General features: G+C 37.7%; 1 protein-coding gene across 2 annotated transcripts; it reads right to left on the bottom strand.

The window, feature by feature from the left end:
• SLC15A4 (solute carrier family 15 member 4) lies at positions 1-26141 on the bottom strand. Of its 2 annotated transcripts, XR_007708948.1 has the most exons (9): positions 25465-26141; positions 17610-17905; positions 16710-16878; positions 15594-15671; positions 14112-14280; positions 10128-10283; positions 5126-5284; positions 1149-1445; positions 1-309 (listed from the first exon to the last, which is right to left on the bottom strand). XR_007708948.1 is itself a non-coding variant. In XM_035564948.2 (8 exons), the coding sequence occupies exons 1-8, from the start codon at positions 26035-26037 to the stop codon at positions 1297-1299; spliced, it is 1749 nt and encodes a 582-aa protein (XP_035420841.1). In that variant the 5' UTR covers positions 26038-26141; the 3' UTR covers positions 1-1296. The 2 variants fall into 2 exon arrangements, 1 of the variants encoding a protein (XP_035420841.1); XM_035564948.2 differs by having other exon boundaries at positions 1-1445.
• Between the last annotated feature and the right edge of the window lie 464 nt (positions 26142-26605).

Genomic DNA, 26605 nt, shown 5'->3' with positions numbered 1-26605 from the left:
TGAATTGTAGTACAATTTTATTCACCTAGAAACAAAGGGTCAAAAGTCACAGCAAGGAATTTCATTTTATTTTGTAAACTCATTAAAAAGATGTCCATGTAAAAAAGGACATTTTAACAACACAAATGCAGACAAAAGAAACTATAAAAAATTCAACACATTAATAAAAGTTGAGTTTTCATTTTCTTTCCGCATAATTCCTTGCAAAGTATCATCTTCCATACCAGTCTGCACACAATCAGTTGTTAAAATCATTAAAATTCAAGAGGCTGAATGTAAAACCATTTGCTCTGCTATAGGAATGTGTTGCTGAAAGATACAAAACCAGTAGCATGTTAGCTAGAACTACAACACAGGCCTGAAGGAACTGGATTGAAAGGCTTCTAAATTGTTATTGCGTATTCATCTTCTGAGAATTCAGTCTCAGTTCTTTCTGCAAATATTTAAAACAGTCCTTAGGGAAGTAACAGCATTAGACTGAGCAACACTTTGTCAAAAGATGTATGCTTCCATTTCATTCTAATACATCTTATGCAGACTCAAAAACAATTCTGAAGTAAAACCATTTCACTGCCAACAATTCTTTACTGTGCACCAAAACTTACAGCAGCCATATGGCAAGCTACTGTGACATATAATTCAGTCTTCAGTACTGGATTCTCACCTGCAAGTTGGGACTTCAGGGTTTGAGTTTACTTCCAGTGAAAAGTCAATTATAAAACTACATTTCAATTATAAAACTACATTTTTTTCCATCACAGCTGATCTGCAATTTAATTTGTCCCTTTTTCTCCCCAAAACAAGACTCCCGGGACTTATAATTTGTTCTTGTAACCACTACTTAAGGTTCCTGTGAAATGTTTTCTTTCCTATGTGTCCTCAATGTAAGCTTGAGGGAGTTGAGTTTTCTGTATATCCACCGTCTTTCACTAAGTAAAGTTTTTCACTCAGGGCTATACCATGTCACATGTGACTCGTTATACTCAGTTTCCAAGCCTAAATGTCCCAGCTTTCAAGAGTTTAGTAAACATCTCATGATTAATAAAGAGCAACTTGAATGCCTAGAGTTAATACACTTCCAAGATTTATGTTTGTCCTTTGCCAGGACATAGTGCAAGAAATGAGCCCCGCCAACATAAGGCACTTACCTACGTTACATGAGAGGGGGCAGAGGTGAGAACTTTTGTAACATGCAAGTATAGTAAGAGTCTCTCTGGAGAAAACAAGATCTCAGACTCGGGGTGCGCTGTCACCTCATTGTGTGCTGCTGTAATAAAGTCTGCTCCGTAACAGATGTCAGATCCTCCCATTGGCAGCTAGTTCATTTGTCTTTGACTTTTGATGATCATATTTCACAGAAACAATAAGGAAAAGCAAAAGGGTTGCTCCTTGGATGGCAGCCAGCAAGAAAAAATAATAATTTAATTGGCAGCCATTAATGTTACCTAGAAAAAATTGGGCAGAAGAAATAAACATTAATAAAGAATATACAAGTGAAAACATCAATCCCCTTCAAGCCCAAGTAGTGAAGACTTCTCCGCAGAATATGGGCAAGACCACACCTAATCACATTTACATCTGACAGCATGCTTTCATTTTTAATTATCCAGAACAAAAGATGGAACTTTGAAAGAAGATACACACAGTCTGAAGACTGCTTTCTTTTGTGCTTCAATGTCTAAAACTAAGTAATGCCCCTGAGGAAGCAGATGACTCACTACATGATTTCCCTTCGAAAAAAAACAATGCAGGAAGCTCCTCCTACCTCTGGAAGAACTCTGTACAAAGACTGTATGCACACGGCAGTGTGTCTGCTTCAGAGAGTCAGAATTTTACAAATTTAATAGTCTTCCTTTCTCATTCCTTCATTTTAGGTCTTATACTGCAAAATTGCAATGCTTTTCTGACTTCAGATAAGACTGCTACAAATTTCAAGGATTACTTACATACATGAAAGTAATACAGATCACATCCATTTTTCAGGTGACAGCTCATTTCAAAGCAAAAACAAAACCACCACATCCTTTTGCTGTGGCCACGAAATGGACTTGAAAAAAGAAAGCCTTCGATTGTAAACTGTTCAGAAACAGCCCAGGATGAAATGCAGAATTCAAGAATGCTGGCTAGGAAGCAATGCTAGGTGTCAGCTACCTAATAGGCTTCCTTTCATCTGGACAAAAATTGAGTCTCCAAAATGTTTCTGTATTCAGAAGCTTGTAAGTTTTGCTTTCTGTGTCTATTACCTACTATTTCTTAAAATGAAGCCTATGAGCAACCCCAGCTAAGTTCCTCGGCAAACAATGAAACAGGATTTGCAGAAACCCTACACACCATGTTCTGCAAAATGCCATTCTGATGTGCAAGTTGTCCTTGCAACACCTGGCTTAAAGAATCTGGTATCAAACACATTCCTCCAACATCCCATATCAATACATTATCAATACACCTGCTTTGCCAGTACTGTTGTGCTACACTGATACAGACTAGTTAACTAAAGAGCCTTTACCCTTTTAAATAGATAAAGCTTTTCAGGAGCCTGGAGAATACAGTGAAACAGCTTTAATTTAGGAAAAAAAGTCCTTTCTGTTTTACAGCTTAACTGAAACAGGTAAAAGTATGAATTTTATGCTATACTACCATATATATATATATATATATATATATACACATATACACACACACACACACTACATAACCCTTTCTAAGAGGCTTCTCAGACCTGCTTAATGCCAAATGGTCTCTGGTCTCTGGGCATATGGAGATACACACTTCCCTTCTCTGCCAGGCCAAAGCAAAAAATAAAAAGAATCAAACAATAAATGGTATTAAGGAAAAAAGTTTGGCAACTCTGCAGATATAAAGAAAGCAATTACTGAGATTTTCTCTCAGCCTTCTTTTGGAACAAAATTAAGTATTCATGAAACCATATGTAGTTTCTTTTTGGTTCAATTCACCTTTGACACTCCCTCAAGGTTGTTACAGATTAGTGATTTGTAGCACACTAATTAATGTTAAATTAAGAAAGCTCATTGCTAAAACGTTATTCCTGTATTAAGAAATGTGCACTAACTATTGCTGTACTTCCAAGAACAATATATTGAGGCTCATTTCCAACATGACACATGAGCCACAGCCAATTGGACCATTCTGATTATCAAAAAGGTTAAAGAGGGAAAATACTGAAGTGTAGATCCATCCTAACAGGCTGTTCATACAGCATGCCTATAAATGCTCTGATTAAATTACTTTAATTACTGAAACTTATGATTCAATTAAATGAATTTATAGTAAAACGCAATAAAATTAAACCGAGTCTTTCCTTGACATTTAAAATACAATTTACACGTGAATCTCCATTTCAAAAGCAGATGTGTTTAAAAAGTAGTAATTATCCTTTATGAGATGGGATATTAAATCCGTGAAGTCTCAAGTTTTTGTCAGAAAAATAACAGTGATTTTGAAGGTAGCAATCAACACTGAAGTACCAGCAGAGAGCAAACTTCATCAGTACATTTTGGAGGCAGTCAGTTACCTCAAATGATATCACGAGTTGGCTTGAATAGCATAAACTTGGTACACATTCTTATAGTTATTATGCAGCATCTAATTAAAAAAAACCAAAAAACTCCATAGTTTGTCGTTCAATAAAGGCTCCTCCTTACAATTCCTGCCCTTGAAGGCCTAAGTAAATTTTAGATATGAATTTAATAACAACTTTGAATAGCATTATACCAAATGAAACAGTTCTCTTAACAGTAGAAGAGGCAGCTCTGGTTACTACCCTGATATAAACAGTAAAAACAGTATTGATAGAAGATACTACATATCAAAGCCACCAATGAGTGCTTCAACCCTGAGATGCTGAGAAAGCATGATTTTATAGCAACCCTTTGGACAAGAAAAGTAGAAATATCCAACTCTGACAGCTGTCCAATCAGCAATCCACTGAGCCGAGTGGCTTATTTAAAACCGATGACCAGTGGGTCATGAAAGGTAACATCTTCCAGTTCTAGGCAACTCTAGATATATTTGGCACAAATATTTTATGGCAAGAACATTAGCCACTGCCTTCTCTCGCATTTTTCTGAAGGTTTTCTGAAGCAACCTTAAGAAAGCACCATTAAAAATCACATTAATTTTTATCAAATAATTATCCTCCTATTGAGCCCTCATCAGCCTCTACATAGAACTGCAAGAAAAGGTACTCTTCCAGTTTTAAATTGAGTGGAGGACAAAAAAGTCTCAATGTGATTAACCTTCCATTTGGCGAGGACACTTGCATAAAGGCTAAAAAATTAAAAGATGATGAGTAAAGAACAACTTATAAAACAAAGATAACTGCTTGTGGCATTGTTTCTTTTTGGTAGCAACCAAATCAAGCTTAAACAGCAAATTCTCTCACACCAATTTTGAAGCAAGTTCAGGCTGCTCTTTTAAGCCATGTATACACAGTAGGCCTACCAGTCTGAGAACTTTTCATGCTCTTTTTTTTTTTTTTTGGAATTAAACCACTGATGATGGCACGATTTTCTGAAATTCCCAAGGTGCCACCTACTGGTGTCAATAATTATTTTTTAACTTCAACTGGCAATACAAAGAAGTTACATTGGACTTTACAAGAGTATAAATAGTAAGCAGACAGAAATGAAAAATAAACTCACGGTAATTGCCATAAAGCCTCTTGAAACTAGGAAAATGAATAATCACCAAGAGACGTGTGTACATTTTACTCCCCATACCACCAGAAAGTAATTTCAGTACCAAACACATTCTTCTTCCACTCATAATTTTCTCGTCTTCTCATTTTTACTCAAATAGAAAGATTTTCAAGTAATCTCTAGTGATAAAATGCAGTAACAGCTGAGGAGGTAATTGACAAGCACTTAGGCAAAATGCTACATGCCTGTTTTCCATGCTTTCATGAGGACAATGTATCATTTTGCACAGTCACATTACTTCATACTTACATATGCAAGATGAAATTAGTCAAACATAACAGTAGACAAATTTAGATTTTCAAAATAACACTGTGCTAAGATTCAACAGTTCTATATGCTTGATGTTTAACTGTTTCCGAAGGAAGCGGTTTACTTCATAGGCTATGAATATGCTGAAAATAACTTACCAAAATCTGTGTGATTACTCATCCAGCCAATTTCTTTAATAGACACCAGTGCCAACAATCCAGAGCCAACAAATGATCCAATCCCCGAAAAGAAAAAAAACAGCCCCATAATAGCACTCTGCATAGATTTGGGAGCAGCTGAGTATGCAAATTCTAGACCTGTATAAAAGAAGAAAATATACATTACTGGAAAAATCTAAGAAAAAACAGTGGTTTGTTCTTATTTAGTGTTATAGAAGTTACAGATGTACACTATTACTAGTATGCTAAAGACCTAAACCTACCCTCAGATTTTGGGAGACATGGGAGACTGAACTCATGAATCCTTATGAGTTCCAAGTTCCTCCAACTGCTTCATGAGCCCTGTTAAAGCTCACCAATGTATGTTATATATCAACCCATTACATGGAAAACATTTGAGACTAGCACTTTGATCTCATTAATATTGCATGTGCAAAAATCAAGAATCTTCTGATGCAGAATGTTCATTTTTTTAAGTAGAATTATCCTCAATTACGTTTATGAACTAAACCTAACCTGGCAAGTTCCATGTTCTCCATTTCACCTGTTTCTATATATAAATACTGCACAACAGACAAGATGAAGCACACGGCCTTCTGTGCTAAGAACAAAGTACTCAAGAACTGAAGGTCACTCTTGCACTCACCACAAACATTAATTTCTCATAGTCTCAGTGTCTGTGTCTCTGAATGTGTAGTCAGAGAAATTAATTGTAGCTGGGAAGGCAGCAATTATTTTCAACTTAATATTGATCTAGAACACTCTGAGCCCATTGCTCGCTTGCATGTTCATTTTAAGGCTTGTGGAAATGGAACTACAGCTTTAAACTACACTTATTCAAATCTCAACCAATAAAAACAAGATAAAAGAGCAAGCCAGTAACATCAATTCGAAAACAATTTGTGCTACTGAATTTGAGTACCAACAGGACAAGTGGGTTAAGGTTCTGCCTTGCAAAGACTAATGCCCATGATTAACTCTCTTTTTAGAGTAATATTTCTGTCAAAAAATCAAAAGGGATTATTCACAAGAGACAGTCAAATACTCTCTTTGCAGAGCCTTTTCTCTGACAGGTGAGCTGCTTGTTTCAAAAGTCTCCTTCATACTGAAATTAATGAAAGCATCTGTTACCTCATCTAACATCTTCCTTGCCAAAGATAGCGTTATAGACCTGAAAATGGCACAAATCTTGTGTCTTGCATCATAAAGTTTTGCTTATTTTCACCATTACTGGTATTTGACTTTTGCTACTCCAGACAGAGTTTAACAGATTTACCCTGGCATTTCTTTTTCAAGTAAAAAATGAATGTTTCTAGTCCAATAGGTCAATTTGCATGTTGCAAGGGAGCAGCTTTGTTCTTATAAGGGAAACAGAACTACACGTTCTCACTTACTGATCTCACAGCACCCTGCACTGCCACCTGAGAAATCTCAGACAACCAACACACTACTTCTCAAATGCAGTTGCAATCTATAAAAATCTTTGCAAAATGCACTTGAATGGGCCAACAGCAACCTGTCTGTAATTCTAGAAAGGAACTGAAACATTATTCGTGCAATTCAGCTGTGTAGGTTCCTGTAAATTCAAACCGTAATGAGAGAATCACTACAGAGATGAAGAGAGAGTCATACGCAAACGGGGGGAAATCGTATTTATTTTGAGAATTTAAAACTTTTTTTTTGTGCCACTAGTTAACAATTCAGATTTTTCAAGAATTACTTATCTGGCCAATCTGACAAAGTAAAAAAAAATAATAAAAAGAAAGAAAATAGGCTACTCTTGGGATATGGTTGCCTGTTCTTCAACCTGTTGGTAAGTTATCATAGTTGCCACAGATCTTCAGAGTATCACTCACATTTTTGTCCCCAGGATTTGTATATATTGTGCAAGAACATCACATGAAAGAATATGGCCCATTTCTTCTCTTGTTCATTTTACAGACACGCTGAACTGCTAGAAAAAAATCTTAAAGCCCAAAACAAAAACAGAATGGGTATAACACTATGCAAAAAATAAGGCATGTCTTTAAACTTGAATAATATTTCCAGCAAACCTAGTATTTAATCTATCATAAAGAATACAAAATGTTTTCTTTGCCTTCAGAGATATTCTTGCCTGCTGGCAGCCACTGATAACAATTTTATGCTACCTCAAAAAAACAGTTCTGAAATTAAACCCTCTAGTTGGTGTTGTCATATGAGATTATGATTCCCTGCTAAATAAGAGTGCTTTAAGAGGATTGGCAGAATAATACAAAAGATTAATGCAATGTGCATCATCTTTTTAAAGGTAAATCAAGTGTAACTTCTGTGGCTTAATAAGAAGATGCTTAGTTTTACAGTAAACAAACAAACTTTTGCTCTTATGACATTTAGACCCTTTTTGTTTGTAATAAACACTTTCAAATCATAGTTTTGTAATCATTTACACTTTTTTAAAAAAAAGATGAGTTTCATAGAAAAATAGATGCCTTTATCCACTTTGAATAGCAAATAGGTAAAGTAAATCCTACTAAATTCTTGAGGGGCTTTATTAAATATTCTAGGAATTCAGTTTAGATAATCAGAAGGCAGGGGGAAAAAAAGCTTTGTAAAACAAGTCAAATGAAGCTGTAATACACAAAGCAATTAAGATCTGCATGGAATTTCTCATTCAAAGATAGGCGTTTACATTTTTTCTAAAACTGACCAAGTAACAGGTTTTGAAGTTATAAACTGTTGATACAGATGCAGCAAGTGCAGAAGAACAGCAAAGTATTCACCTAATAATGTAAGCTTCTAAGACTTTACATCCTATGACAAAGTCCACTAAAGCAGTTGAGGAAAAACAAACAAAAACACTAGCATTTCCAATGACTCATCGGTTTACCCATGTTCAGACTGAATTGGCATGGTCCCTAAAGTTGTAACTAAAGCTAAATAATTCATTTTAGTCTTTTGATTAAAAAAGAAAAAAACCAGCTAAATATAGCCTCAGTTTCAGTAAGTAACCTAATTAAGCACGACTTCATATTTTTATGTATTAGGATTTTTGATGGCTACTGTTCATACATAATGAAAAGTACTGTAATACTGAACAGCAGTGACTATACTGATATGTCCTCTAGCAGACATTGATTGTGCTGCTGAAGTATACCTTTCATTTAAGGATCTAAAGTGTTTAGCATCTTAGGTCTTTGTTGTGCTTTAAAGATAGCGAACTCTCCCCACATCTTACTAGTACTGCAGTACATTGAGGACTTGCCTGTACATCACTGTGGGGTGTGGGGGGACTGTGGAGACAAGCTGAAATTTGATGTCCTTCCCTATGTAGCTCACAGCTACAAAAGGGTTAAAGATGTTAAAATGTAAAAGGCCTTTGACACAATCTCTAAATATGTTAGATTTTAACTATGTTGCAGCAGTTTACCTGTCCAGATGAATGCATAGAGCTGTTTCAGAAAAAAAAGTCTAAAAGACACATTTTTTAATCCTTGCCAGGCAACCCAACCACTTTGTTTAATTTCCTAACAACTGTGATAACAGTCAAACACACATAACCAAAAACCTGATAGAGTAGAAGTTCTCTGTTCCATTGAGAGGGGGAACAACTGGGCCATGTGACAGCTGGGGCTACCACCAGCAAGATCTTACAGAACTAGGGAATCTCATTTTAACTCACTGTGCTCACCCAGTGTGAGGAATGAAAGTAACCACCTACAGGGGAAATGAAAAGAGGAAATTCTGTTCTAAGGAATCTAAGTGAAAGAGCTATGCGTAATGCCAATTTGAATGCATCATCTTTGAAGCTCAATATTCTGAAACAGTATTACAACATGTTAATAAGTAACTAGAGTTAAGCAAATACCATGAGCTTTTCAAATCAAGTCACTGGAGAAGTTCCAATTTATTATATCAAGCAGCTCCACAAGTCTATTTAAGTACCATCACAGTAGCTACTTCTGTGATCATGAATATTTTCCATTATTGGTAACTAAGCATTTCTCCCAACCACGGGATATGTAAACACTGTGCTACAAGATTCACACTAACATTTCACTTGTTTAATCACAGTAAACCAGCCTTGCCATATCACAGTGACAACAGCACCTGTGCTTTCTTTGTGCTAATGAGCCCTGCATGTATATGAAACAGACCAGAAAATAAGATATTATAGTCCTTTTCACCCACTCCTCCCACTTCACTTTCAGATAAAAAAAAAGTGATCACACAGCTGTCCAGTACATCACAGAAAAAATATTACGAAATTTAAGATCTCTTGCATTTTGTCAAGAGAGGCAGGATTTGAACAGCGTTTCAGTTTGTCTAATAGCACACTGAAGTACTAAAATAACTACAGAAACATTTGTCTAAAACATGTAAAACTGTAAAAAACTACCTACTTTGTTATTAATCTCCCAAAAAAACTAGTTCATATTTAGTGTCACATAATTTTTCTTATCTCAGAGATGTAAAAACTAAAGTAACATGAATTTAGTCTGGTGATAAATCTTGACAAAGATTTATCTTTATCCTTTCTTCCTTTTTCCCCCTCAGAAAGATGTTTCCACATACTAACTGACTTTCTAAACTGTAAGCTCAGTTTTTAAGCCAAAATGTTACAAAACAAATTTGATTTGCAACTCAGAGCAGGTTTCAGAGGAAATAATACAGCATTAAAACAGTCTTTCAAAAACTGTATTTGAAAGAATAATCTTGTTCCATTAGGGCTTATAAATATCCAGTGCTAACTGGATGGCAAGCAAATATTCAAATGCTGCTCTGTTTGAAACTCAGTTTTGAAAAGACGTCTTACACAGACATTTTTCAAAGGTGAAAAACATTTGCAGGCTTTGACACTGTATATTCAGTTATATTGCATAATATTTCATTTGGATACATGAGAACTCATTTATAGTAATTCAAGAAGTAAATATTTATTTTCTAAGAATCCATCATTTATGACAGATGTGAAAGCAGATTTAAGACACATAACTCTTACCTGCTATACTTGCAAATATTTCACTGAATCCAATCAGCACATATTGAGGAATCTGCCACCATATTGGCAAATCTGCAGCATAGTATGTAACATTTCCAATTGTCTGATCGATTGTTTTAACTTTTACAATTTTCAGTCTGTTGCTTTCCAGAATTCCTACACAAAGTGGGAGGAAAAAAAAGACTTACCTAAGATGCAAATACTGTTTCTTCATATTAATAATTAAATTAGCATTCCGTCCTACATGAGAATTACAATTTATGACATAGGAATATGTATTTCTTATTTCCCAATATAATTTCACTGCCAACTACTCCATTGTTATTTCAAGACATACAAATTTTCTGCCACAGAATTACAGCAATTATATTCTTATTCAGTAGCAATAAACATATAAATACTTAACCTTTTTCTAGATGGATTAGCTAAGAGTTTTCTCACACAAAATTTATTTGCTGCCCCCCCCCCTTTTTTTTTTAAAAAAAAAAGGACAAAAAAAGGACAATTTTTGCAAACTACTACTTCGCAGTGTTGCATGGTATTAGTAAATCAGGAACATTTTACTTATTAAAATGGCTACACTAGTGCTGTAAAACCATGAAAACACTTTACAAATATGATCATGACATTTATATGACACTTATCCCAAGACTGATTTACCAACTAAACGTTGTATAGAATGCACTTTATGTAGAATGAAAAATAGAGACGACTGTGCAAATATAAATAAAACAATTTTTAGCTTGTTCAACACAACAGTTTAGAGAATGAATACCAAATAATATGGCATGGAGTATTGTAGGGTTTTACTGAAGTTGCCTAGATTAAAGTATTTGCCTCACTGTTACACAAATGCACAGAATTAACTAATAGTTAATAAAATTTCCTGTTTACCCAGAAAAGATCTCTATAAACAAACTCTGAATACCCTTGGAAAGGGTAAGGTGGATTTATCCACCACCAGTGCAGAGAAGCTGGGCTGAGTCACTGACACTACTTCCTGCAGAGATATACACATATAGCCCCCCATGTAGTGCCTGCCTGTTTCAGTCTCATTCTACTACTTAGCCAAAACTACGTCAGGCCACAAAATGCAGTTTCTTTTTAGTCCTGGTTGTGGCTGGAAAGAAAGCATGAGGAAGGTTCCCTGTAGATTGTCTGCAGTTAAAGCCGTAACTAAAAAAGATGTTCCAGAAATCAAGAGCTTTAAGGATAACATAGTACTTCTTTGTTGCAGGGAACTAGAGCCAGAGCTCTGAAAACCAGACTGTGGGAACACACATTAACAAGTGACTTACAAAGTACGTTGAAAGTGATGGAAAGCTGCATTTGTATAAACCATGTTCAATACGAGTTCAGGAATCTATTCAAGTAACAAAATCTAATAGATCTCCAGTTTACTCTTCTGAAACAAAGGGCTGTAGAGGGAAAATTAAATACTACCTCATGGCCCCCAAAATATTTACTTACAAGAGTGTTTTCCTTAATAACATCTATTTTTGAGGTAAAGATTGTTCTGAATTTAGTACCAGGCTACCACATTTTCTCTACCTTCCTCATTTTTTGGGTGATGACTTCCCCACCGTAAATATCCTTGTTTAGCTCTTCTGTCACCTCAGTGCCCTCTGAACTATGAAAAGTTGATGCAATTAAAATAAAGCTTGGTTTCTTGCTATTTTGGTTTTAATATAGCTGACAAACAGTTTAGAGCAGAACTTAATTAAAACATAAACAAAGCATTACAGTTAGCTAAGAACCCAGACATGATTTCATTTACACACATTCAACACAAAAATATTGCTCTTCAAAACATCTAGTGATCCTTGATGTGTTTGACATTCTTCATCTAGTTTAGGAGGTATTTAGCTACACAAGAGCATAACTACATTACACCAAACTTCCCTAAGTCTTCACAGCTGAGTACTCCAGAATCTAGAATATATTGATTCTTTCTTAGACTCTGAGAGCCAAGCTTCAAGTTTAATCTTACAGTTTTTGTAGTTAAAAGAATCTTAAGTTTTTGCAATAATTGTTTAAACTCTATAAATGAAGTAGATTTTCCAGTTGAGTAACCTTAAATACTGCTGCTCAGAGTTTACAATAAAATGCATGAAGCACAGCAGATGTTCACTAAATCTAATCAGTTGTATTCTCACACACTTTGACATATTTTAAGTAATCTAAGCAATCTAATAGGTAGCCTAAATGGTGTCCAGAACTAATGCCAGTCAGTTAAGTTAAAATGGAAATATGGTACACACAAATCGTTAAGATACTTCCAAGAATGCAAATTAATATCTTAATGTCTCCACACGTTCAAAGTTTAATAGTTTTCTCTAAGGCAGAAATTGTTGGAAGTAATGTTGCACTTTAGGAATATTAAAATGTGGCTTCTACAAATAGCATGTAATGACAAAATAAAAATTTTATGAAGCAAAAAAACAACAGAAGCTTTTCCTCACATTAAAAATAGACAGAGTTCCCTATGCCCCAAAGCTGCCACAATTGAAGCTCTGAAATTCATATTATGATGAATGGATGCTAAGTTACACCAAAAGGTTAGATTTTCCAGCCAGATTGCAGATAATCAAACTAACAAAATCATGCATCACATCTGTAGGCAAATAAAACAGAAGGCAATTGAAATTTTTAAGAATTCTGCCATATAAAATAATTTCCCAACTCAGCAATCATAATACAATATGTTTGTTTTTTTTTTTTTTCTGCAGTACTAATACAGATATTGCTGGTTTTGAATTCACTTATGTGAGCCAGCAAGCTCTATTTAAAGAGCTGACATTTAACTGTTTTACATCACCTTCTCTTGCTGGTAGCAATATCTTAAGTAACATGGAATAAGAGAAACACTCCTATTTTAAGTTTAAATGACTTTGCTAAAAGAACTTTACTTGCCCACATACAAAGTGACCTTGGCCTAATAAGGTAATTATCTCTCTCACTGAAAGAAATCTTAATAGCCATATAAAGTGTCCCTCTCGCTAAAATATAGGAGATTACAAGTGCTGAAATTAATTCATTTAATGCTATAATGCTTTATCAATATGTTCATTAGAGCGATTCTAGGTGAAGGCTATGCATTCTATGAAGCATTGCTTAGAGATGTTCAGTTCCACATCAGCAGTGCTTAACAGCTTTAAATCATCTCAAAAGCAGCTGATTTATGATTTGAGCAGAGATGCTGTCTTTTTCCTCTCGTGTTATAGCTAAGCTATTTTACACTACAGTAATTCCCAAACATTAGGGAACATTAAGATAGGGGAGAAAAAAAACCAAAGTGGGAAGAAACTCTTGTTCAGCAATAACCTAACTTTATTGTTTCAGATTAAGAGAAAGGATTTTAGGTAAAATTTCAGTTTTATAATACTTGAAAGTCACACTGTATGAAGAAGCATACTTATTTCTGAACCTCTTCATTTTTCAGGATAAATAAATGTTCACCTTCAAGATAAATGGGTAACAAATCAGACAATGTGGACTTCCATAATACAACACAGTTTAGATTAGGACTAAAGGCCTCAAATCCAAATGTTAGACAAGTTGTTCAGGCAAGCCAAGCACTGATCAGTGAAGGTAAGGCATTTGTTCAGGCAAATATGGTCAGAAGATAAATAGTTCTGTATCGAGCACGCTTAGGAAGAAATGCTGTCAGTTATGTATGTGAAAATGTAAGCCCCCTACCGTGAAAATCTTAACTAACAAGTTGATTTTAAAACGTATATTCCGAGTCTATTTCAGGCAGGAAATATTCTCCAATTTTAACACAAATATTCAAACCAGTCTAGTAGCCTTTGGATAAAATGCCTTTCATTAAATAAAATACATCCATGCAGTTGCATTCCAACTATCCCATGAAAAAGACTCCTGCATAATCCTGATTTAAAGATTCAGGAAGGTTTTGAAAAATGCTATTTCAAGTTACTAAATAAACAACTATGTAAGTAGATCTCCAAGTTTTGTTCTTACCTGCAGCAAATGCAGAACACATCACAAAGAACATTCCAACTGCAATCCTCTTCAGTGATGATGGCAGCAAGCCATTCCTCTTTAAAATGGGGTCCACCAATCTATCTTTTAAGGGTATTAGGACCAGAATAAGCACTGCATCAAACATAGTCAACCAGGCTGCTGGAAACTAAAATGCAACAGGATGACTTAAGTTAGCAATTTCATACTTATGGGTTCATTTTTAATGTTATGTAACAAAGGGAAAAAAATATTTTTCATGAAATACTGAGACCCATGACAAACCACAGTGCACTCTAAGACATTGTGAAGAGAAAAATAAGTGTGTGTAAATGCTGAAGAATACACTCAGATATTCAAATTTTCATTTAATTTGGCAGTTATTAGTTCCGTTAGCACAGAAGTGCAAATGTAAAATTAGCAGAGTTGTTTTGAAAAGATTTTTTTTTTTTTACAAAAGGTTTTTGTTTGTTTTTTAAAGTTTCAGTGGACTCAGTCTAGGACCTCGCTCTGAATTAAGTTTTGTCAAAACACAAGCTAAATAACTAAAAGCTATGTAGATTCCGTTTGAAAGAGAAGATAGACATTGGAATTATCTCAATATCTGAGTTTTTCTGCATACATCTTGAAATGTATTTAATGGAAAATCAGTATCCTTTGGGAGCTTTTCTGCCATCAAGATTTTTTAAGTCATAGAACACCTGACTGAGGAATTGTGGCACTCAAATCTAGTAAACTAAATTGCGCAGCTTTTTAAAATGAATATACCCCCAAATACTTTTTTTTAAAAGTGTTCAAAGTCAGTATTTAATGGCGTACAGGTCAGGAAGTGATTAATGTAATTAAATATTTGCCACTATTTTACTTCCAGCAATATAATCTGATCTAATTAAACATTTCCACTTCAGTCTAGTAGCTAGGTTCAGTACACATTCTATTATTCAGCTTAGAACTTTTCATAAATATGCCACAGATTGGTGGAAAAGGTGCTAGCCTTTTTTGAAAAATATTGATTGAAAAGCTTCCTTTGATATGCCAAACTGATTCAAGATTAAGTCAATACTGATTAATCATTGAGGTATTTCATATTCCAAATCTGCAAATACTAATGTTTCAGTTAAGTATGGCTATTAATACTGAGTTTCTATGACTGCTTCTGCACTTACAACTTTGCAAACTTAGGGCATACTGAGTTTAAAGATTCCTTCAAAGATCATACTCCGTCCACTAAAGGACAAAGACAATCATAATTTAAGGCAGTGAAAATTATCTGAATACATTAAAAACAGTATGGTGTGAACTCCACATACCAATAAATATGCCAAAATCTAGGTATTATGCCTCACGTCTTTTAATGTATGCCCAGCATCTGTAGCCATTCCTTACCCTTAGCTGCTACCTTAACTTCCTGGAATTGCCTGTACAATACTTATTTTGATTTCAACTAAAGAAAACAATTTCCACTTGTTTTGCCCTACTTACCGTATGAACAGAGTTGGTATCATTTGCTATTTCAGGAATTTTCAGATGAAGACTTTGCAATACATATGTTGTCTGCATCTAGCATTAGGGAAGATGATTTGAGATTACTTGGACATGACAAACTGAGACCAAGATGTTTTTACTTTTTTATATTTAACAAATATTACGCCAAAGGTAAATTGCAAATATAGCAAGCCAAAAAGAATTATTGTTAGAACACTGTAAGCTGCTTTTAACTCCTAAATTTAATTTTACTAAGTGCAGAAAGAATCATTCGTGTGACTTAAAATACAATTTCTGCATTTTTCCCCCAAATATTTGCTACTGTAATTCATCCCAGTAAGACAGAAAAACAAGAAAGGAATTAATTAAAAATGAAATCTATTCCACTTACCCTGACCTATGTGAATCAACTGCAAGATGAAACAGAGTGCAATATTTAAGATATGTTAATTTGTACAGCTATTAAACGAGAATTTTAATGATTTTATTTTAAGTTATGTTAATTAGTTTAATTATCAAGTTAAAAAATGATTATTTGAAAGTATTCTCAGTAACCACTTTTCACCTCTCTACTTAGGGGAAGAGCTCCCAGAAAAAATGTGAAATTAGATACTTTGGCATACTGGTAAGCTAATACAGCTTTCCCCAATAATTTTATCCAGCAAACCAAAAATGCAGAAGCTATCATCACTTAGTATTTTTGCTAAGACAATACTAAAATGATCCCTGAGAAGCAGCCACAGGTGCGCGAACGAAAAGTGGTTAACATTATTGAACACATAGGTATTAAACAAAATCAAGCAGTCAGTACTGGAGTTCTGAAGAATCCTGTTCAATATTCATCTTCTCTAGAATCACAGCTACTAAATATTAACTGCAAATAAACCTTATGGAACAGCCACCCCATTCCATCCCATCCCCTGTCGTGCAATGTTACTCCCCTCCCCAAAAAATACTTTCAGAGAGAAGGTATATTTACAACCTAGGCTCAGAACTGTAACTTAATGCTATAGCCCCAGACCTTTCAAATACAGTTGGAAGAGGAAATCTTTACATTTGAGATTACATTTCTCAGACATGGAAAATAAGAATGTAACCCTTTGAACTACTCACTTGAAAATACACTGTCCAGTAAGGTATTAAAGCCAAAAAGACAGGGATAATCTTCACAAGAGCCTTCACATCTTCAACTTTATCTTCTCTGAATGGGCCTCCATGAGACAGCTTAGCCATCTCAAACAAGCTCTGCTTACGAGGTTGCTGAAGGACTCCCTGGCCTTCGCTGTTGAAAAGAATTTGGATTTAGTTAAAGAACAACAAAAAACAACAGATAAAGAACAATAAAACTTGACTTCTCTGTGGTCTTGTAACACATTTTAAAAAACAAAAAAGCCCATACATTTCCAAAATAAGTTATCCTTAACTACAAATAAACTAGGCCATAATGGATCAGTAACAGCTGAAAGCACAAGCTGAAATGTTCTATTCTAAAGGTTTGCTTATTTCCCTTACTCATCCTCACGCATAAGTAAATGGCACAGCAATATGCAGATCTTAACAGTATCACCAAATACTGAATTGTTTTACAATCTGAATACGTGAAAGCCAATCTCACATGGTAGCGTTTTTAAAATCAGAAGATGTCCCATAAACATATCTAGGCAGTTAAGGAAGTTTACTACCGTTTAAAAGCAGCATACTTGGGTAACATTACACTTGCAGCAACTTTGGCAGGACAGAGCATTCAATTGAAAACAGCACACATGACCTCGCAGCATGGAGATCCAGAGAACTCAAAATGCACCTCTTTCGTCCCCAAGTTCTCAGAGTACAATTTCCAGGGCCCAAGTTTTCCACCTGAGTAAGCCTCAGGTGATCCAGTTCTTGAAGAAAAACTGCATATTCTAGTGTATTCTCTTACATGACTTACTGCCAGCTAGTCTGAACAAATTAGTTTCAATTCTTAGATTGATTCACTGGAATTCAGACTATACAAAAGAGCTCATTACAAACCTATTTGTTGAACGCTCCATATGTCTCTTTCTTGAACAACAAGAATATGCGAGAATTTTAAACATGTCTGTGAAGGCACTACCATCAGGTGGTTTTGTGATGAAGAAACTCTGACCACATAAGAAAACCATGAATGAAATCCCAATGCAAACTGTTGGGATACTATATCCAATAACAAAGCTCACATTCTGCTGAATGTATGCAATGCCTCCCAGAGAGAGAATAGCTCCCAAATTTATGCTCCAGTAAAACCAATTAAAAAATCTTCTTGTAGCTTCCGGACCCCGATCTTTGACCTGGAAAAGATTAAAAACAAGTTCTTCAATTTCTGAAGGAAATTAAGTGTGTTTATTAAAATTCAATCAACCACGACACGATGAAGAGTTTAGGTTTAATTTAGTCATATTGAAATGATTTAACTGTTTTGGCCTGAGCATGGTATTTGATGTAATGACACCTTAATAAACTATCCCATTATATCAATGACCTTCCAGAAGTTCAGCATATAGATTGAAAAGTCACATAAGACTAAACTACATAGCTTTCCCAGAAAGGCCATAATTATTTCTACTGCACTGTATCTCATTTGATCACTTCTGTAGACAAAGCTCACTCAAATTACTGTCCCACAATCCACACATAAGTTGAAATAACCCTTTTTTAGTAAAAATGTTAAGCTACCAAAAAATTCATCCATTATTAGTATTACAACAATTGCTTCTTCCAACAGCATATACCTAACAGTTAAACATACTCCATTTTTCTAAGCCTCAGGTGATTAAAGCACAAATTCCAAATTTCAGTTTTAACACAGTCCTAATTCCTCTCATCAGAACATAAATTGAAGACTTGCCATTCTGACATTAAAAAAAATAAAAAATTAAATTCAGGTTGCCTGAGGTATCAGGCAGTAAAAGAGCCAGTAAACATTTACCCTTCTATCAAGTCAGCTCTGTTAATAGTGTTATTTTTCTGCTTCAAGTGTCTCTCCAGTGAAAGTCAAGACATTCCTGGTTTGCACAATCATCCTGTACTGTTTCCACCATCACTCTTTATTCTGTATTGACTACTGTAAGTTGCCCCGGGTTTTGTAATTTTGTAAAAAAAACTCAGCATAACTCATAAGATGTGATGTAAGAGAAATTATGCAAATAAAATCTGAAATACATTAAAAAGATCAAGAATACTAGAATAGAATAATCTATAATACCATGTTTGTCACTGTTTTATGACTGAAAGACCATGAGCAGTGACCAGTGACTCAGTGGCATGCACTGGTCTTGCTGAATCAGTTGTTTCTGACTTCTAATTTCAAGTTTCCCTTCCTCTTTCTGCCAGACCTTGAACACATTTTTAACATTGTCAGTTCTGATTTATAGCTTCAAGTTTCTTGGTGCACAAACCCATCTGTATCATTTAACCAAGCTCAACAAAAGAAATATTAAAGTATCTATTCCTATGCGGTTCATAGCACTGTTAGGCATCCAAGTATGTCTGTTAGTGTGTCAAATACAATCTTGTAGCATAAAACCAAGAAATTCTCCCTTTCCAGTTTCAACTTGGTACCTCTCTCTCAATCTTAACAGTCATCATGTACAGCAAGGTAGGTATTCCTTCTAGACCCCCAATGACAGCAAGGTATTAGCAAAGAATTATATCATAGGTTGATAACATCAATTAAGTTGGAGCACTGTCTATTTGACTAAGTTTTTCATTTCTTCATGATAAAGTCTCAGTTCTCTTACAGTTCTCTTACACTTACTGCAAGGAAATGACTTCCCATCCTCTCTTACAAATGACCTTGCTCATGTCTAGGCAAACACAAGTAGGGAGGTAAAAGCAAACTTTTTTAAAATATAACAGGGAAAGCACAGTGTGATATTTCTATCAAGTATTAGCCCAGCCTCCAACTATTAGCTCCCAACAAACTTCCTGAACCAAGGATGGCTTCCACCTCTGAATAACCTGCAGCAGATTTTCCTTCTGTGTACTTGTCCAGCCTTCCCCTGAACCCAAGTCAGCTTTTAGGACCCATAACGTCCTGTAGCAGAGTTCTCCAGGTAATTACACAGCCGCAAGAAACATCTCCATTTATCTGTTTTGAACCTGCCCTGTACTAGCCTCACTTGCCTAGTTCCAGAGAGCAAGAGAAGACAGCTGGGCTCTATCCCATCCCTTGCCCACTTCTACCCCTCTCTGACCACCCATTATTTCCACAAACTGCTGCTATATCCTCCTTGTAGCTGCCTTTTCAGATGTAGGAAGTTACAGAATGCTGCAGGATTCCTTGCAGGGAAACCACTGACAATGTCTGTGGCTCTTCCCTGAACCTTCCCTTCCCTTCTCAAAAAGGACACTGGAAACAGAATGCCCAAAAAAGGAACACAGTGCTCAAGGGACAAACACACCACAGACCTACAATGAAAAGAATTCATTTTCTGCTTTCTTATAAAGGTACACACGCACACTAAAAATCACATCCCAACCATTCCTGAAATGCCACTATGACATTTTACTGACCAATGTTAACAACTTAATAAAAATCCCACCAACCTAGCTGGTGGAGTAATTTGTCAAAGTGGAAGAGCTACAAAGTCATCTCACTAGAAACAGAAAACACTGGAGTTAAAAGACAGTCCTCATAGTTTCAAACATTGCATCCTCTACCCAAAATATTAGCTACATTACATTTACAGGGGCCTACTCCAAGTTTCCCATTGGCTATTATGTGATCTGTGTGACAACACGATAGATTTGTTTATTCTCAAGTGTTCACTGAATGAACAACAAATATTTATTTCTGTTACTAATCCTGTAGATGGTACATTTTAATAAGCAATCAAGAAAAAGAAAACCATCTTATAATCTTATTTTTATTTATCAAGGATGGGCATTTTTCATAGAACTGCAGGAATTCTCCTTTTGCCCCTTGTGCCTGCCTGCATTATTTTCAACCACCCAAGCAAAAAAAAAAAAAAAAAAAAAAAAAAAATCTATCCCTCCCTCTGCTCAATTTCCTCTGTGCTCAAGCATAGCAACACTGTCCTTGTGGTATGAGCACCACCAGCTTCATTATATTCTTATCGTCCTACCAGCGGCTGCAGCAGGAAAGTGATGCACACAAGGGGCACAGGTATGGTGTGGGTCCTGGATCAAATCTGTCCTGCAGGCTAATGGTTCCATATCCCTGCACTGAAAGTCAAAATAGGCACATTTAAAAAATTTCGTCCCCACCACAACAAAACAGCTTCAAATCAGTAGCAGCACTATAAAAGATATGAAAATGGTCAGCCTCTTAGATTTAACATGTTTCAGTCTAACTTCTAACATCAGTGAAATGCCAAGGCTGGAGTGCTACATTTCCTATCACTGAATAAAAGCATTGCAATAAAACTGTTTCAAAAGGTGCCCTGACTCAAATGAACATTAGCAAATATCTAATGCACACAATTAATTGTTCTAGGTAGCATGTTGTTTTACACATGAGCTTAGATTCAGACACTTTCCACAGACTGTACCAGTGTCGGACAGCTGTTAGTTATGTAGGTCATCTTCCACTGCCAAACATCCAGTCCTGCACCTCCATTTAACTGTTCTGCATTCTTCAAACCTTTCACACCTTTTTCCCCACTAAATGGGATGGCACGCCGTTCTCCAAGTACAGCAAGGGACAATCTAGCAGTGCTTCTAATTCAATTAAAACATAGAATGACCTACTCTGCTGTACAACGAGCACCCGAATTGCTATGAATTCTCTTGTTTTCAAGTATAGGGTAAATATGAATTAAAAAGACAAAAATCAAACAAACAAACAAAAAAAAAGAAATAAAAAAGAGACTAACTGTAAGTCTTCTGGCCACAGCTGCATTGTCAGTCATTGACCAGCTGGCATTGCTGACTGCCTTCAGGTGGGCCTCTAAAGAGGAAATAAAAGTCTTGCTATTTTCAAGACATCTACCAAGATTTTTGCAAAAGAAGTCTAATCTAAACCTTGATACTTCTACTACGTAAAAGGCGTTTTCCTTTATACATCTGATAACTATCCTTTACATACAGCTAAACCAAATGCAGACAGAAGAGTCACTATGACATGCTGAATGTTATAATTGGGACCTACACGGCAATGGATTTCAAAATAGTACAGGAATAGTTCTCAAAGCCAAAACTTCTAATACAAAACACTTATATTAGACTGATTATGGTTAGATGAGATGCAATTACCACCACAGGTCTCATGCTAAAGTATCCCAAGTGCCTGGAACATTGTGTTATGGGAGTTGTGTAATCTTCGGGTTATTTACAGCCACTTTCGGTGGAGGACACGCCAGCTGTGTAATGCTGCACTGCAATACTGCAAACCTGTTTAGGATATGAGGTTAGCATCTTACAATCGTGACTAAAATTTTAAACACAGCTAAAACAGAGGAAGGGTAACTAGATCTTTAGTTACAACACTTGATGAAAACAGTCATTAAAAATACCTGACCAACAGCAACTTCCACGGCACAGCTGCCCCGACATTAATACTTAGACCTTATTCTGACTTAGAAGATGATCACTTGCTAAGTTACCCCTCTCCCAAATTTTTCAACACCATCTTTCTTGGGAGATGATCCAAGTACTGACCAAAGCAGTCCCTACAACTTGACACCAAAATATCACACTGCTCTAGTATTAAAAGTTTATTCCACAGATTCTCCTGATTTTTACGTAAAGAGCCAAGAATCCATACAAGCATACAGTGATTCACCAGTTGTTCTTAGAGAGCAACTGAAGAGAGCTCAGTAACAGCTTTACACTACTGCTTGATGGCAGCAAAATCTTAAATTTTCATAGTAAAATTTGGCCAATCCACATTTCAGGTCTGCTTCCTCTCGCTACTGCCACATCTGTGGAAACAAATTAGTACTGCACATGTGAATGCCACGAGTTCAGTTTTCAAACTGTTATCTGCAGATTCTTCAAGGTCCCCAGACTCGTAAGAAGTTAAATAACAAAAAAAAAACAACTCGTGGTTAATGACCTTTAGTTCTTTATAGGGGATCCCCTATTCCTCCCCAGAGGCTGCAAAATCTAAGTTCTACAAACCAAAAAGTTGAAAATCACTCTAAAGCTATCTCTATATAAGCAACTCCCAATAGCATTCTCTTTGGCAATGCTAAAACTAAACCCACTGCTGTTAAAGTAGCAAACCCTAAAGAATTTTGGCACATTCTGGACTGATACATTTAATTATGAAATTTAGAAAGGAGAAATACTGTGTGTTAAAACTAGCATCTCTAATCCCCATAACTCTAGAACAGATTCATCTATCGTTAGATCAATGGTTACAGCTGATACTAGACCAGTAGTCTACTACTGATTTTGGCTTCAACACTGAAGCTAAACCAGCTTTCACAACGATGAGGGACAGTCGAACATAGTCAGATGTTTCCCAACTGTAACAAGTCACAAACGGCTACACAGAACGGGAAGTGACTGCAAAACACACGCACCCAAAAGGGGAACTGGCAAGTGTCAGGTCGTACTTATCACATGCTTATAAACACTATTCTGAGAACCATCACTTCAGATTTAGACCCAAATGTTTGATCAGTCCTCAACTTCTAGGAAAGAAGCAGCTCTCATTTATAAACTCCATTAAGTAAAGTAGGCCTCCACCTAGTTTGCAGTAACTGCTTTTGGTAAACCGACTGGCAAAAGTCATTTTTTTTAAAACTGTAGTAAGTCTATTTAGTCGTAACAGCACTTCTAAATGCAGTTAGGCAAATGAGTTAGGCAACCACACAATTTTAACTGAAGATGATGGTAAGTATTGGAAGCCAGTTTCCAATTTTCCACAAAGTGATTCTTTTATCCTATATAAATAAAACCTCACTACTTTTTGATTCTCCACCCAAATTATATATTATCAATTAAAACTGAAAAGTTTACATTGTAATTTTTAAGATACCAGCAATGAAGTGCAATTAGCAACATCTGAAAGCCAGTTAATGTCAGTTAAAGTACACGACATGCGAGTGATAATATTTCTCTTTGTCTGGTATTTAAGGGAAATAGGACAAATCTTGTCAGCACGCGTCCAAACAAAACATGTTTGCATTGTATTCTGGTCTCCCAAGAACATGACTCTGGGGGCCGAACTTTATTTTCAGCAATATATATCCATCTACCCAGCAGTTTGCTACATTATTATGTAGCAGAAAGCCACTCAAGAGGGCCCAAAACTGCACAGCAAGGTAAATGGTATGCTGTAATACATTTAACAACAGATAAACCAGAAAAACAGAGAAGGGGAAAAATCTGGTCCTTGGCAGAGCACTAGTGATTATAAACCAGAAGGAATATTTCTTTTGCTTCACTCTACATAAATCACTGTGAATTATCTGCAAACTTAGCCAAAAATTGCTTTCAGTGCAATCCTGAGGGAAAAGACTTAAAAAAAAAATAAAACAAAATAAAACAATCCATCTATAACAGCTACACTTCCATTGCCAACAGTTCTTCCCTTGCTCTCTTCCTGCCATTATTTATCTCTTACATTTAATATTCATAAAGTGTTCTGAGTATAAGCGATCAGTTTTGAAAAACACCTTACAAGATAGAGTCATATTAAGGCTATTTCACTTGATGGGCTCATGCTGGCTTAAACAGAACCAATACACTGAGGATGTACAATCCTAGTCTACAATAATGTTTTACATTTATATACTGTCTTTTACTCAGAACCTCAGAATCTATAATATGTGAAATGCCAAAGAATGACAAGTGTAAACTGCACAACAGAGCATAGAGGGACACTTGGCAAGGAGATTGTGGCAGATCCTGCCTCTCACAAAGAATTTCATGGCATTTCTGATAGCTGCACTAACCATAACTCAATGGGCCAGCAAACTGAAGTGGAGGTACGTTCCTTGCTTTGTCACCAAGAATCATTTTGTTGGGAAAGGTGCTCAGTATCCAAGCACCTGAAATTCTCATTTTGTAAAGCAGAAATTATACTTCATCACCCACAGCCAGCATACTACCTTAGCATAAGGCTAAAAAAAACCACATGCAACAGCGCATTCCAGATGATATTGAACCATGAACTGTCTGTCAAGCATTTTCTGTAAAGTCACTTGGTTCCGCAGAGATGATCCAATGAATGATATCACCGAACTGGATGCGGGTAAGATCGTTTGACAGGACATGTCCTTATGAGAACAGCCTTGGTAATGCATTAATACTTTTACCACTTGGAGAGCACCTTCCCACCTGTCACCTGGAACAACATTAGCCTGCACAAAAACATCACTCATGGGCACAGTCAGCGATACCTTAAGGCTGAAAAAGGTTTGTTCGATCTTTATCATTCATTTATCATAGCAGGATAAGAAAGGCCTCTGACCACTGCTCCAAAAGGCCCATGCTATCCTTGTCAAAGCTAAAATGTGTATCAGGTATTTCACGTGATGAGCTATGAGATCAGATTATCTATGTACAACTCCACCACACAGGACAATTAACAATCTACTTAGCGGTCACGAAGAACCAAACCCAACTCCTCGATTTGGTGATGTCTTCAGCCAAACCAGGTTCTGGAGCTCCAACGAAACCAGAAGTCCTAAGAGATCAGCCATCACAAAGCCCCCAGAATCACATCTCACAGGGTACAACCCAACAGTCTACATTACACAGGGAACGAGGCTGGATAATCTGCATCCCTCCAGGCCTTAACATCTACGCAATGAGCCATGAAGCAGTTGGCACACCATCCACCCCACCAAGGCAATCCCTCTGCACAACTGCCACCCATCCCCTGGCTCACGGCAGGGCCCACAAAGGATTTAGCAGCCGCCAAATTATACTCGACCTGGTCCGCCCCAAAAGGGGTGATGTTGGCCTTGACCGACCCGACGCCCAGCCCCACGAGGACCAGTCCCACGAAGGTGGCGGCGGCACAGTAGCGGGTGGCCCCTGCTTGGGCGCAGGGCACGGGGGTGGCGTTGGCCGCCGGAGAGGAGCAGTTCTCCACGGGGAACAAGGGGATGTCCCCACAGAGGCCCTGCCGGGTGTGCGGCGCGGCGATGACGGGGAAGGCCAGCATGCCCAGCAGGTAGAGCGCCATGCTGAGCAGGATGGTGCCGAACTTGCCCAGCAGGGCGTCGGCCAGCCAGCCGCCGAAGGGCGACACCAGGTAGGTGATGCCCATGAAGAGCAGCAGGGCCTGGCTGGCCTGGGCGCCCTCCCAGCCGTAGGGCGGCCCGTTGAGGAACAGCACCAGGTTGGAGGTGACGCCGTAGAAGGCCGCCCGCTCCAGCAGCTCGGCCAGCAGCACGGCGCCGCACGCCACCCGCCGCCCGCGGAAAGCGTCGCTCGCCGCCCGCCCGCGGTGCTCCCCGCTGCCCAGCAAGGGGCTGCGCTCGCTCGGGTCCGCCTCGTCCATAGCGGCGGAGGCGCCTCCTGGGACCGGCTCGGCCCTGCCCGACCCGGCTCGGCCCCGCCGCGGAGCCGCCGCCCGGCCCGGCCCGGCCTGAGGAAACTTCCCCGCCGCCCCACGGCGGTGGGCGGGGGGGATGGGCGGGGCACGGCGGCGCGCCGCCATTGGCTGAGGTCGCTGTCGCTCCGTGTCACGTGGGTGGGAGGGCCGGCGGTAGAGGTGGTTGCGAGGGAGGGGTGGGGCTAGTGGGAGAGGAAGGGGCGGTGGGGAGCCGCGGGCGGCGTTTGCGCGCGGGGCTGGCACAGGGATGGGGGCGGGGCCTCGGATCTCAGCCTCACCCCCAGCCTCAGCCCGATTTTTGCCCTGCAGCGCCCCTTGGGGTGCCGGGCAGGGTACAGGGGGCACGGAGGGAAGAGGCCGCAGCGGGAAGTTTGGTTTGATCGCTGCTCGGGGCGTTCCTTCCGGCCGGGATCGCGTTTGGGGCGTCAAATGGAACCGCGTGCCGTGAATAACTTACCTGGACTCAGCCCTGGCCTCCGTCAGGGCCCTCGTTTTCTCCTCGGTTTTTATCCAG

The sequence above is a fragment of the Cygnus atratus genome, chromosome 17, assembly GCF_013377495.2.
Source record: "Cygnus atratus isolate AKBS03 ecotype Queensland, Australia chromosome 17, CAtr_DNAZoo_HiC_assembly, whole genome shotgun sequence".
NCBI lineage: Eukaryota > Metazoa > Chordata > Aves > Anseriformes > Anatidae > Cygnus > Cygnus atratus.
This window is presented reverse-complemented; position numbering and strand designations above follow the sequence as displayed.